Source organism: Dipodomys spectabilis, unplaced genomic scaffold (genome assembly GCF_019054845.1).
Source record: "Dipodomys spectabilis isolate Male_0828 unplaced genomic scaffold, ASM1905484v1 ptg000095l, whole genome shotgun sequence".
NCBI classification, from domain to species: Eukaryota; Metazoa; Chordata; class Mammalia; order Rodentia; family Heteromyidae; genus Dipodomys; species Dipodomys spectabilis.
Window position 1 is genome coordinate 25505785 of NW_024870772.1, and position 14672 is coordinate 25520456.

The following is a 14672-nucleotide window of genomic DNA, read 5'->3' on the forward strand; positions in this document are numbered from 1 at the left end:
AATGTTTTAGAGAGTTACTTACAACTTGCTTAAAAATAACTGAGATTACTTAAATATGCCAGAATTCATTCAAAATGTTGTCCTTTTGTTTTAGGAAGCAGAAGGACCATCACTAATGAAAGCAAAACCCAAACGACCATTCTTAAAACGAGGAGAAGGTTTAGCCAGGTTTACTAATGCTAAATCTAAGTTTCAAAAAGGGAAAGAAAATATGGTCCCTAATCAGAGCACTTCAGAGGAGTTGCATGTGTTTAAAGTGGACAGGCAACAGTTCCAGCGGAAAACTGCTCTTATCCATAAAGAACTGTGTGCAGAGAACTCTAGCATTAAGAAGGACACTAAAGCTGGAGCCAAGACTGGTCCTGTCATACTTAATCAGAAACCAAAAGTGCCTAGGAATAGTAACAGGAAAAGTCTTTCTCCATCAGGATTGAAAATCCAGATAGGGAAGAAATGTGATGGGCAATTGAGAGACCAGATCAAATCAGAAAAAAAAGCTGACTCTAATAAAGAAAATGTGCCAGAGTGCACAAAACCCTGTGATGCTGATTCCAAAGTATGGCATAAGACACAAGGGAAAGACAAACTTTCTCCTTCATCAGGACTGCTGAGCTGTGTGTCTTCTAAAAGTTTGATAGGTGAGACTATGAAGGCGTCTGATTCCTTACTTGACATTTCTCTTCAGAAAAAAATGGAGAATTGGGAACAGGAAAAAGTAAAGGAAAATTTGGAGTTAGACGAGTTTTTGTTTTTAGAACAAGCTGCAGATGAAATTTCATTTTCTAGCAATTCCTCATTTGTACTGAAAATCTTAGAAAGGGATCAGCAGATCTGCAGAGGTCACCGGATGTCTTCAACCCCTGTCAAAGATGTAAAGCAAGAGAAGATACATCAGGCAAATGTGAATAGTCAGAGTGACCACGGTGAAGATTCTGGCCAGCAAGCTGCACATGAGAGTGAGAATGAATGTGAGGTCCCAGCCAGACCACTTGGTTCAGCATCCTTACCTGATGGTTTGAGAGAATTGTCTTGTAAAATCAGCGGGAAAGCCTTCCAGACGAGCACTTGTGAAAACCCGAATTGCTGGGATGTAAGCGATGATGAAGGTGTTAGAAACAGTGATAGTAGCACTGATTCTGAGCAGCAGCTTGATGCTACCATGATACCATCCACTGAGGATAGAGAAAGAGGATTCAGTAATAGAGAAGAAAGTCCTCAAGTCTGTGATGGTAAGGGGCCTTTTAGGGACACAAGAAGTCAGGAAGATAAAAGGAGGGATGTTGACCTGGATTTGTCGGATAAAGATTATAGCAGTGATGAGTCTATCATAATAGAAAGCCTGAAAACTAAAGTGTCTGACCCCTCAAACAGGCCTTTATCACTAAGTGTGAGTAAAATTGATTTTGATGATGAAAGATCTTGGACTGAGCTTGGGGAGAATTCATGTAAACATAATGTTATTCTTGAGGATGAAGCCATTTATGGGACACCCCAGACACACTACCCTAATAAGAGTGAAATACATGTCCTGGAGAAAACAATAAAAAGGAAAGTTGCACCAGTGAAGAAAGGAGAAGACTTCAGCAAGTCCGGGAGGAACAGAAGTCCCCCTCCTACGTCCAGTTTGATGATGAAATTCTTTCCATCTTTAAAACCAAAACCAAAATCAGACTCACATGTAGGCAATGAACCCAAGTTAAACAGGAGTCAAGACCAGCCACCAGGTCAGTCAGCATTATAAATATGTATCAGAACATTGTAAATGTAACATTTATCAGTCTATTGGCACCTTACTCAGTAGAAATTAATAGGGGATTTGTAGATTATTTTGTAGTTCTGAATAATGTAATGGGCACTAGTATAAGAGATTACGATGAGATATCCTTTCTGGTTTTCCTTTTTATTATTTGGGGTAGTGGGAGAGGGTCCTGTCTTTGCTATTGTTGAGGCAGTCTACTCTATAACTGAACTACACCTGTAGCTCCATAACTTTTTAAAAAATTATTTACTTTATTGTTATTTATAAAGGTGATATTCAGAGGGATTACAACAACATGAGTCAGGTAATTTCCTTTTGTACAGTGTCCTCCCTTTTCTTTTTCCCAGTCTCTCCCTCCCATCTCTCTCCATGAGTGGTATTCTCCATGATCATCAGTATCCAGTAAGCTCTACTGCTGCACTTTTTTACTCTTTCTTTCTCCACTTAATTTTTTTTTGTCAGTCATGGGGCTTGAACTCGGCCTGAGCATTGGCCCTTAGCTCTTCAGCTCAAGGATAGTGCTCTACCACTTGTGCCACAGTGCCACTTCCAGTTTTCTGGTGGTTTATTGGAGATAAGAGTTTTACAGCCTTTCTTGCCCTGGCTGGCTTTGAACTGCAGTCCTCAGATCCCAGCCTCCTGAGTAGCTAGGATTATAGGCGTGAGCCACTGAGGCCTACCTCCACTTAATTTTTTTTTTAACCACGTGCATTAACTTGTAAACACGACCAAGAGGAAATACAGTATAGCAGTTCCCTTTTACATTCCCAGTGAAAACCTGAAACTGGATAGTACTGAGCCCTGTATTTTTTTTTTTTTTGGGCCTGGTGGTGGGGCCTGAACTCTGGGCCTGGGCGCTGTCCCTCAGCTCTTCAGCTCAAGACTAGCGCTCTACCACTTGAGCCATAGCACCACTTCCAGCTTTTTTCTTTTTTCTTATGTGGTGCTGGGAATCGAACCCAGGGCCTCAGGCATGCAAGGCAAGCACTCTACCACTGAGCCACCTTTCCGGCCCAATAAAATCTTTCATGTTTTTTTTTGGGGTGGGGGAGGGGCCTGAACTCTGGGCCTGGGTGCTGTCCCTCAGCTCTTCAGCTCAAGACTAGCGCTCTACCACTTGCACCACAGTGCCACAGCGCCACTTCCGGCTTTTTTCTTTTTGCTTATGTGGTGCTGAAGAATCGAACCCCGGGCCTCAGGCATGCAAGGCAAGCACTCTACCACTGAGCCACCTTCCCAGCCCCAGCCCTGTATTTTTTTAAAAATAGGGTATTTGCTGTGTTGTCCATGCTGTCCTTGTACTCTTAGGCTCAAGCTATATCCTGCCTCACCTTCCCAAGTGGCTGGGACTACAGGCATGTACCTTCATATTCAGCTTTGTTTTTTATACCTACATAGTTTTTGCATAAAGGAACCAGTGTGGCTTGTTTTTGCCATATCTAAATTATCACTGCCATTACTTGTGTACTTTGGGCTATTAGTAGGTAAAATTAGGGTTCCCTCACCCAGCCTCTGTGATACTGTGACCAATGTGACTTCTTAGTGACTAGTGGACAGGAGTGTTTTCAGTGGGAATATTCTGGGCAAAGGGATGGATTCATGCTCCCAGTAGGACATTTAATAACACTACTCAAAATGACATGCAATTTAAAAGTTACTTTAATATTTTTTGTTTGTGGTTGATTGCAAAAAATCAAAACTGAGCAAAATAAAGATGTGGGCATTGTGTTAGTAGCTCAGGCCTGTAATCCTAGCTACTCAGGAGGTTGATTGAGATCTCTAGTTAGAAACAAACACTAGCAGGAAAACCTGTGAGACTGTTATGGCTAATTAATCACAGAAAAAGCTGGAAGTGGCGCTGTGGCTTAAGTGGTAGAGTGCTAGCCTTGAGCAAAAGTTGCTCCAGGACCGGCAAAAAAAAAAAAAAAAGTTTCTATCCTTCCCTAGACCCCTTACTGGTAGCATTATCATTCATTTTATTTGCATATTCTAAGCTCCCACACATAAAGTATAAATGAAAATATGTAATTCCTTCATAAAATGAAAATGTGCCTTTTAAATACTGCCCTGTACCTAATGATGAAACTTTTAAATTGTTGTAGTATACACATCTGCCTCATTATATTTATGGCTGTGTAGTATTCAATTGATATTATGGACTTCTCAAATTCATATTGAAAAACTCCTTTCTATTACATTGTTATATGAACTCTGAATACCAAGCAAAACATTAGATATTTTAAAATTTAAATTTAAATTGTAACTTAAACTATTTAAAAATATTCTGATGTTAAAAGTAATATTTGTGGGAAGTTTAGAAGCTTAAGCTGGTAGCAAGTGGCTCATGCTTATAATCCTAGCTACTGAAGCCAACCTTAAGTGAAAAGGTTAAGGGAATGCATGAGTCCTTGAATTCAAACTCCAGTATCACACATAAAAAAGTTTGGAAACTTATAATAAGGCAAAAGTTTTTTGACTAAACTTCTCAAAGGTAATTGCATGCTGTTTTGACTTATTTCCTTCCAGTCATTTTCCCCTATATATTTAGAAAATGATAATGATTTGCTTCATACTTTATGATATAGATCAGAGTGTAGTCCCTGAGCTTTTTTCCTCAAGACTAATATTATACCACTCAAGCCATTGCTTCGATTTCTGTGTTCTTTTTGGTGGCTAAGTGAATATAAGAGCCTCGTGGACTTTCCTGCCTAGACAGTCTTTGAACTGTGATCCTCAGATCTTAGTCTCATGAGTAGCTAGGATTATAGGTGTAAGCACTGGCACTTAGATAGCAAACTTGATAAGGCAGGAGTGGCTGTGTTTGTTGCTTTGTGGTAAAATGTGCCTGCCTAGTATGCACAAGGTGCTAGTTTCAATCTCCCTGTACTGAGGAAAAATGGATAAAGGGGGGAATATATCAATTTGCTTTTTTTTTTTTTTTTTTAACTGAGATAGTGTTTTCCTATGTTGCCTCAGCTGTCCTAGAACTCTCAATCCTTTAGCCTTGGGAATCCTGAGGTTATAGGTATGCTTTACCATGCTGACCTTATACTTTTTATGTTAGCAGTGAAGGGCAATTTTGATTTTGGAGTTCATTATCCATTTAGGTATCTTATAAATTGTTCATGTTCCTGTGTTCTTTCTTCTTTCCCTCCTTTTTTCCCTCCCTCCCTTCTTCTCTTTCTCCTTCCTTGTCATTCTCCCTTTTTCTCTTCTTTTGTTTGTTTCTTTCTGCTGATACTGGGGTTTGAACTCAGGGCCTTTAGCTCTGCCTTGGCTGTTTAACTCTTGGCTGGTGCTCTACTACTTGATTCATGCCTTTTTGTTGGTTAGTTAGAGATAAGAGTCTTTCATATTTTTTTGCTTTTTGGTTTTTTTTTGGTCCAGTTGTGGGGCCTGAACTCTGGGCCTGGCCGCTGTCCCTCAGCTCTTCAGCTCAAGGCTAGCGCTCTACCACTTGAGCACAGCGCCACTTCCGGCTTTTTTCTTTTTGCTTATGTGGTGCTGAGGAATAGAACCCAGGGCCTCATGCATGCAAGGCAAGCGCTCTACCACTGAGCCATACTTCCCAGCCCAAGAGTCTTACATATTTTTCTGCCTGGGCCAGCTTCAAATTGAAATTCTTCTCAGCCTCCTGAATAGCTAGTATCATAGGCATGAGCACCAGCTCCCAGTTTTATTCATTCAATATGCTTTTAAAAATGGATTTGAGGGGTTGGGAAGGTGGCTCAGTGGTAGAGTGCTTGCCTCGCATGCATGAGTCCCTGGTTTCCATTCCTCAGCACCACATAAGCAGAAAAAGCCAGAAGTGGGGCTGTGGCTCTAGTGGTAGAGCCTTGAGCTGAAGAGCTGAGGGACGGCACCCAGGCCCAGAGTTCAGGCCCCATGACGAACCAGAGCAACAACAAAAAAATGATTTGAATAATTTATTTTTATCTGTAATGTTGATCTTTTGTTAAGTTAAATTCTTAAATTTTTTTGTTTGGAAAGCTAGACCGATTTTTTTTTCTTTTTTCTAATTTTTTGTTATTATAAAGTTGATTTACAGAGGAATTACAGTTTAAAAAGTTAGGTAAAGAGTACATTTCTTTTTGGACAATGTCATCCCTTCCCTCACTCTCTCCCAGTTTTCCCCTCCTAGCATCACCCACAATTTTTATAGTTAATTTTCGACATAGTGTCCAGTAAGTACTTCATTTGTTTGTTGCTTCATTTGTTCACCCTTTATTCCTCTGTGCTTTCTCTTTGGATAACTGTCCACCTCCATGCTAGTAAAATGACATTATGAAGCTAAAAAGCCAAATTTCCTATTCTTATGATCACTTACAAAAAAAACAATTAAGTATATTATTAAGACTTATCCAAAGAGAAAGCTAGACCAATTTTATTTATTTATTCATTCATTTAGTGCTAGTACTAGGGTTTGAACTCAGAACCTAGGCACAATCCCTTAGCTTTTCTTTCAAGGCTGGTGCTCAGCCACTTGAGTCACAGCTCCACTTCTGACTTTTTGGTGGTTAATTGGAGATAAAGAATTTCTTCAGGGCTGGGAAGGTGGCTCAGTGGTAGAGCACTTGCCTTGCCTGCCTGAGGCCCTGGGTTCGATTCCTCAGCACCCCATAAGCAAAAGGAAAAAAGCCGGAAGTGGCGCTATGGCTCAAGTGGTACAGCGCTAGCCTTGAGCTGAAGAGATGAGAGACAGCGCCCAGGCCCAGAGTTCAGGCTCCAAGACTGGACTCCCCCCCCCCCCCCAAAAAAAAAAAAAAAAGAATTTCTTCAACTTTTCTCCTGGACGAGCTTGGGCTTGCTTCATACTGTGATCCTCAGATCTCAGTCTCCTGAGTAGCTAAGGCTCAAAGGCATGAGTCACCAGCTCCTGGCTTCAATTTCATTTTTATGTGTTCCTTTCTCTGATTTGAAGTTTTTTTTCTAATGTATTATAATATATAGCACAGAAATTTATTGTATTCTTGGTTTTTAGTATTAATAGTGTTTTTGTTATTGCAATACCTTTGGTGTAGTTCACTTTTGATGGTCTTTATAGGTCACAGTGCTCCATCTCAGGTTTTGAGAGACAAGATTAATGAATTGGAAACAGAAATAGAAAAATTTAAAACTGAGAACACATCTTTGGCTAAACTTCGTATTGAACGAGAAAGTGCCTTGGAAAAGCTGAGGTAAGTTTCCATCCATGAGTTGAGAAAAAACTGAAATGACTACATCTAAGATTACATCTAAAATGTGTAAGGCTTTTTTTTTTGTCCTTGTACTAGGGCTTGAACTCATGTCCTGGGCATTGTCACTTAGCTTTTTCAACACTGGCTCTTGAGCTACAGCTTCACTTTTAGCTTTTTTGGTAATTTAATATGAGATAAGGGTTTTGAGTTTGTGTCCCTGTGCTGGCTTTGTACTGTAGTCCTCAGATCTCAGCCTCGTGAGTAGTCAGGATTACCTGTGTGTTTCAGACCTTTGTCTATTTGTTTATTTTTTGTTGGGCGTGGGGCTTGAACTCTGGGCTTGAAAGCTGTCCCTTAGTTCTTCAGCTCAAGGATAGCGCTCTACCACTTAGCCATAGCACCACTTCCAGTTTTCTAGTGGTTTATTGGAGGTAAGAGTCTCACAGACTTTCCTGCCCCGGCTGGCTTTGAACCACGATCTTTAGATCTCAGCCTTCTGCGTAGCTAGGATTACAGTGTGAGCCACTGGTGCCTGGCTATGTGAGAATTTTTGTAATGGGATTGGTGGCCTCTGTCAGGTGATAGTTTGCTCAGACATTGTTGTTACTTGTTATTTCCTTCTTTCCCTTTCCTTTTGCTTCTTCATTGTACTGAAGATTAGACCCAGGAACTTGTTCTTGAGCCAAGCTCCTGGCCTGGCACTGTTTACTTGTGAGGGCCTGAGGCACCATTGGCACTGGTAGTTATGGAGGGAAGTATCTATCCTTTGACTAGAAAGTGATGTGGGCCTAGGTGCCTTTCAGGGAGAAGTAGTAGTGGGAACCACAGTACTGCTGTGGGTGCTCATACTCAGTCCTGTCAGCAGTGTGTGGTCAGACATGGTGTGGGATAGCTGGTTAGGGAGTAGATGTGCAGGTGTGCTGAGAGTGAGACGTGGTCATTGCTTTCTGCTGCCATTGTGGGTTTGTTTACTTAGCTGTAGAGCAGGGCTAAGGAATGCCAGGGCCTTTCTTCCCTGCTTCATCCAGGTAGTTTCTGAGGGGTAGGGGAAGCAAGGGTAGACTGGGTTGAAAATTGATGCTTGGTTTCACTCCTCCCACCACCAGCTGTGAAGCCAGGATGGTAGAAGCCAGGATAGTTTGTTTCTCTTATACTGTTTTCCTGGATCTCTTGATCAAACAAGATTTTCTTCTGCTTATTTTCTGCTTATTTCTATTGTTCTCTCATGGTCACTTACCTGAGAATGCACCTGTTGCTTTAGTTGTTGGTGAAGGAGCAGGTGAGTGCTAGTAACTTTGATTCCATTACCTTGAACCTCAAGATCTGTTGTGTGTTTTAAAATTCTTTCAACAAGCATTTCCTAGAATAGGGAATCCTGGTCAGCTTGGAGTTTTGCTCCGCATGGCACCACTGAGGTGCCTTAGGATTCACCCCATGGTCTCTCCTGTCTGCCTGCCACAGGTTTGGGGCTAGGGGACAGTAGCTGCTATGCCAGTACTGAAGTTCCCATATTCCTAGCCTTTCTTCTGTCAGTACTTCCTAGGATAGCACAAGTCTTCTAGTGCTTCCAGCTTCTGCAGCTTAGTAGCTGATTGGTAGGAGGACCATTTCCTGGAGTTTCCTACTCTAGAATCTTCCTTGACATTAGAACTCTATTTTGTTTCTAAAACCTGAAAAATAATGACCCCAGGAATCTAGATAAGGAATGATAGACAAGTATTAATCTATGTAACAAGGAAATTCAATATTTTATTTGTATTCTGAGGTGTGTTTAAAAATCAGATTCTGAGTCAGGCACCGATGGCTCACACCTGTAATCCTAGCTACTCAGGAGGCTGAGATCTGAGGATTGCGTTCAAAGCCATCCCAGACAGGAAAAACATGAAACTCTTATCTCTAATAAACCACCAGAAAACTGGAAGTATTGCTGTGGCTCAAGTGGTAGAGCACTATCCTTGAGCTGAAGAGCTGAGGGACAGTGCTCAGGCCCAGAGTTCAAGCCCCATGACCAACAACAACAACAAAAAAATCAGATTCTGAGGGACTGAGAAAGTGGCTCAGTAGTAGAGTGCTTGCCTGGGTTCGATTCCTCAGCACCACATAAGCAGAAAAAGCCGGAAGCGGTGCTGTGGCTCAAGTGGTAGAGCACTAGCCTTGAGCTGAAGAGCTGAGGGACAGCGCTCAGGTCCAGAGTTCAGGCCCCACGACCGACCAAAAAAAAAAAAAAAACCCAAAAAACAAAATAGATTCTAAGCCAGGTGCTGGTTGCTCATGTCTAATCCTAGCTACTCAGAAGGTTGAGATCTGAGGATTGCTGTTCAGAGCCAGCCCAGTCAGGAAAGTACATGAGACTCTTTACCTCCAATTAACTACCAAAACGATGGAAGCAAAGCTCTGGTTCAAGTGGTAGAGTACTAGCCTTGAGCAAAAACAGTCAGAGACAGGGCCCAGGCTCCGAGTTCAAGCCCCAGAATTGGCACTAAAAAAAAAAAAAAAAAGCAAATTCTGAAGAGCAGTTTATTTTTTTTAATGAATGGCAGTCTTTGTTTTTTAAGTTATATATAGATATATGCTTACTATAAATAGTAATATGATTAAAAGTTGAATAAAAAGTGAGAATTTAGCTGGGTGCTTGTAGCTTATGCCTACAATCTTAGCTCCTTAAGGAGTCTGGTCTTAGGATCACAGTTTGGCAGTTGGGGCAGACAAATCCAAGAGACTTTTTATCGTCAACTAACTAGTGAACTGTAGAGGACTAGAGGCATGGTTCATTGTAGAGCATTCAAGCCTCAGTACTGGCACACACACACACGCACGCGCGCGCACACACACACACACACACACAAGTGAGATTTATTTTTAACCCCTTCACTCAATAACATTTAAAATTCTGCACTATATTACTTAAAAATTTTATGAGATCCCCATGGCCCTCCAGATCTCAGCCACTTGATTTCTAGAATTTAAGGCATGAGCCACCAGTGCTTGGCATGTTTTAAAGAACACTTGAATCATGAATAATATTTTCACCATGATGAGCTTTCTTTGCAACATTTAATTTTTGAATGTGGGACTTACGTTAGAATTCTTATTTTACTGCTGAGGAAACAGGCACTGAAAAGTTGAGAAGTTCTCTGAATTCACTTCTTTATTCTGTCTGTTGATTTGTTCTGGAGCCTGTCAGGGCCTGGGTATTGTCCCTAAGTTTTTTCTCTTAAGGCTGATGCTCTACCACTTGAATCACAGCTCCACTTCTAGATATTTGGTGGTTAATTGGAGCTGTGAGTCTCATAGACTTTCCTGTCCTGGCTGGCTCCAAACTATGATCCTCAGATCTCAGCCTCCTGAGTAACTAGGATTACAGATGTGAACCACCAGTGCCTGGCCTTTTTTGTTTGTTTTGAGGTGGCATCCCATTGTGTTGCTCAGGCTGGTTTTGAACTCCTAGACTAAAAGGATCTTTCCCTACCCTGGCCTCCCAAGGGCCAGGACAATAGGTATACACTGATATACCGGGCTTAAGTGTGGAATATTATATTGACATGGTTTGGTCATTGTAGGAAAGAAATTGCAGACTTTGAGCAACAGAAAGCCAAAGAACTGGCTCGAATAGAAGAGCTTAAAAAGGAGGAAATGAGGAAGCTACAAAAGGAGCGTAAAGTTTTTGAAAAATACACTACAACTGCAAGGGCTTTTCCAGATAAAAAAGAACGTGAAGAAATACAGGTATGCTGGTTCTTTCTTAACATTGTACTCATAAATGTGTAAAGGTGAGACTTGGAAGAATCTCATTCGAGTGATATGTCAGAGAAAAACTGGATATCAGTTTATTGTTTATTCATTCACTAAATAATCTGAGACTGCATCAGATAAATTTTTCTTGTCTTTTTAAAAGAGTATAAGATACCATTTTTTTCCTTTAGAGTTTTGCATAAGGAGCATGGATGAACTAACAAACCATGAGCAGTGCAATGTTTAATATCTTGTTAGTCTTTTTACCTATCACATAGTTAAGACTGTTAGATGAGTTCATTAATAATAATATAAAGTACTTATACTAACTAGGTATTTACTTCTAAGACACATAAAATGAGAAGCCAGGTAATCAGTTTTGATCACTTCATAGTTAGAAATAAGAATATAACAGTTAAAAAGAACAAATGCGGGGTTGGGATGTAGTGCAGTGGCAAAACACTTGCCTAACAGGTGTAACATCCTAGGTGTGATCCACAGTACCAAGAAAGAAAGACAAAAAAAGAAAAAAGAACAAATGTATCTGGGTGCATATGGCTGGCTCATGCTTATAATCCTAGGCTAAGGTCTGAGAATCACAGTTGGAAGTCAGCCTGGTCTAGAAAGCCCATGAGATTTTTTTTTTCTTGGGTGGCGGGGGGGGGGGGGTAGGGTGGGCTGAGATGGTTAGTTGTGGGGCTTGAACTCTGGCCCTGCATGCGGTCTCTGAGCTCTTCAGCTCAAGGCTAGCATTCTACCACTTGAGCCACAGTGCCACTTCCGGTTTTCTAGTGGTTTATTGGAGATAAGAGTCTCAGAAACGGGCTGGGAAGGTGGCTCAGTGGTAGAGCGCTTGCCTTGCATGCATGAGGCCCTGGGCTCGATTCCTCAGCACCACATAAGCAAAAAAAAAAAGCTGGAAGTGGCGCTGTGGCTCAAGTGGTAGAGTGCTAGCCTTGAGCTGAAGAGCTGAGGGACAGTGCCCAGGCCCAGAGTTCAGGCCGCACAACCGGACCCAAAAAAAAAAAAAAGAGTCTCACAAACTTTGCTGCCTCAGTTGGCTTTGAACCATGATCCTCAGATCTCAGCCTCCTGAGTAGCTAGGATTTACAGGTGTGAGCCACCAGCTCCCAGCTAAGCCCATGAGATTCTTATCTCCAGTTAACTTCCTAGAAAGGCTGTAAGTAGAGCTGTGACTTTAGTGGTAGAGCACTAGCATTGAGCAAAAAAATGCTTAGAAATAGTACTGAGCCCTGAGTTCAAGATCCAGGATTGGCATGAAAATACAAAACAAATGTATTTTTCTTTCTTTTCTTTGTGTGTGTGTGTGTGTGTGTGTGTGTGTGTTGGGGTCAGACTCAGTGTCTCACTTGGCTTTTTTTTCCTCTCAAGACTAGCACTCTTCTACTTGATCCACAGCTCCACTCTCAGCTTTTTGCTGGTTAATAGGAGGTAAGAGTCTCACGGGCTTTTCAGTGCAGGCTGGCTTTGAACACTAATTCTCAGATCTCAGATTCCTGACCAGCAAGGATTATAACTGTAAATCATTGTTGCCTGGCACAAATGCTTTTTTTTTTTTTTTTTGGCCTGAGACTGGGACTTAAACTAGGTACCTACTACTTTTGCTCACTGGCTAGCGATTTATCAACTGAGTCATGCTTCCAACCCTTAAATGCATTTTTATTAAAACTGTAAACCTGAAGCTGGTGCTGGAGGTTTGTGACTAATCCTATCTACTCAGGAAGCTGAGATCTGAGGATTGTGTTTAGAAACCAGCCCCAGGTGCAGGAAAGGCTGATACTCTTATCTCCAGTTAGTTGGAGAAAAGAAAGCGTGAAGTTATGCTTGGGGCTGGGGCTCAAGTGGGGTAGAGTGCTAGCCTTGAGCAAAAGAAGTTCAGGGACAGTACCCAGGCCTAGAGTTCAAGCTCCAGGACCAGCAACGCACGCACGAACTTGTAAACCTGGAAGATATATATATATATATATAGATATACACATATATATATATGTATATAAATATATACATATATATATATGAGATATATTTATGTCATATGCAAAGGTTACTAAGAACAAATAGATCAGCAAAATATTTAGTAAAAATAAAAGTAATGTTAGATTTCATCAAAGTTAAAATTTCAACTTGTCAATTTCATATGGCTATCTATTGCCCATTTCTTCAGTAAGGTGCACAGTACTTTTCTGCTTTTTTCTTTTTTTTTTTTTGGTGCCAGGCCTAGGGCTTGAACTCAGGGTCTGGGACTGTCCCTGAGCTTTTGTGCTTGAGCACTCTACCACTTGAGCCACAGGCACAGCTCCACTTCTTGCTTTTTGGTGGTTATACATTGGAAATATGCGTCTTACAGATTTTGCTGCCTAGGCTGGTTTTGAACTGTGATCCTCAGATCTCAACCACCTGAATAGCTAGGATTATAGATGTGAACCACTGGCTTTCCATGTTTTAAATACTAGTGCTTTTGAGTCTGTCGTGTACTTTTTTCCTTTCCTATGTTGTATGGCTTCCTTAAACAATCTCACTACATACTTTGTTGCTCAGGGTGGCCTTTGTTATTATTGTTTGGTCTTTCTTTCCTTTTCCTTCTTTTCTTTCATTTTTTCCTTCCTTTATTTTTTTTTTCTTATTTTGAATCAGGGTCTCTGTATAGTCTAGGCTGGCATCAAACTATCCTAAGTGGCTTGTATTGTAGATACATGCTGTCATGCCTAGCTCAGGATGTTTAGTTCTGTTAATGTATAGATTTAAAGGACAGATTCTACTATGTTTTGGTTAATGCTCAGTTTACCAAGGCTAATATGTTAGATTTTGATAATTTATTAAAATTTGTATTAAAATGTATGTATGTTTGTGTATATGTTGTAGGGAACTAAAGCTTGAACTCAATGTCTTGTACTTGTCAGGCAAGTGTTGAGCTGTTCCAAAGAACTTTTTTATGATTTTTTTGTTGAGAAGATACAGAAAGCATTCTCCCTACTGTTTTTTGTTTTGTCATATTTTTGTAGTTCTAGAGGTTTGCGCTCAGGGCCTATGCTTGTTGGGCAGGAAGGTTCTTTATCACTTGAGTCCTTCTGCCAGCCCTTTCCTTTTTTCAAAATATTTTTAGGCTGGATGCAGTGGTTTACACTTTAGCCCTAGCTACTTGAGAGTGGGACTGGGAGGATTTCAGTTTGAAGCCAGTCTTTGAAAAAAGTTTGTGAGTTCCTGTGTCATCCCGAGTGTGATTCGATATGTACCTTAGCTATGTGGAAAACCTAAATATGAGTATCTCTGTCCAGGCTAGTTTGTGCATAAGCATACTAAATTAGGCAACTTCTTTAAATTTTTTTAAATCTTTTTTTATTGTCAAGGTGATGTACACAGAGGGGTTTCAGTTTCATAAGTAAGGTAATGAGTACATTTTTTCTCAACCTTGTTACCTCTTCCCTCAGTTTTCTCCTGCTTTCCTTGCCCCCAATCCCCCCATCCCCCACAAGTTGTATAGATCGTTTCCAACATATTATCTTGTGTCTATCGCTGGGCAACTTCTTAAGACAGTTGGAAACAGTGCTGGGGGTAAGGCACAATTAGCATGTTAGACCCTGTATTCAAACCACAAAAAAGTAAACTGAGGCTTGAACTCAGGATCTTGTGTTCTTGATCTTTTTCACTGTAGATTGGTGCTCTGCCACTTGAGCCATATCTCTACTTCAGGCTTTTTGCTAGTTAATTAGACATAAGAGTCTCATGGCCTTTTCTGACCAGGCTGGCTTTGAGCTTCGGTCTTCAAATCTCAGATTCCAGAGTAGCTAGTATTATGAGCCACCAGTGCCAAGCTAGTAATTTTTGTTTAAAAATTAGAAGCTATTTCAAAGTATACATAAAATATTAAGAATAAAATAATGAATTTTCCAGTGATTAGCCAGTGTTTATTTCAGCTTTATTATATCATCTCTGAATGCCACTCTTGAAGTGGCTCATGCCACATTTTAAAATTTTGATCTCTC

General features: G+C 40.8%; 1 protein-coding gene across 2 annotated transcripts in view; it reads left to right on the forward strand.

The window, feature by feature from the left end:
* Cenpj (centromere protein J) overlaps positions 1 to 14672 on the forward strand; it is a 52537-nt gene that overhangs the window by 22323 nt on the left and 15542 nt on the right. For both annotated transcript variants that reach the window (XM_042685777.1, XM_042685778.1), the window contains 3 exons: positions 95 to 1724; positions 6804 to 6936; positions 10497 to 10662. In XM_042685777.1, coding sequence (XP_042541711.1) covers positions 95 to 1724; positions 6804 to 6936; positions 10497 to 10662 — 1929 coding nt within the window. The remainder of the gene's footprint in view (positions 1 to 94; positions 1725 to 6803; positions 6937 to 10496; positions 10663 to 14672) is intronic.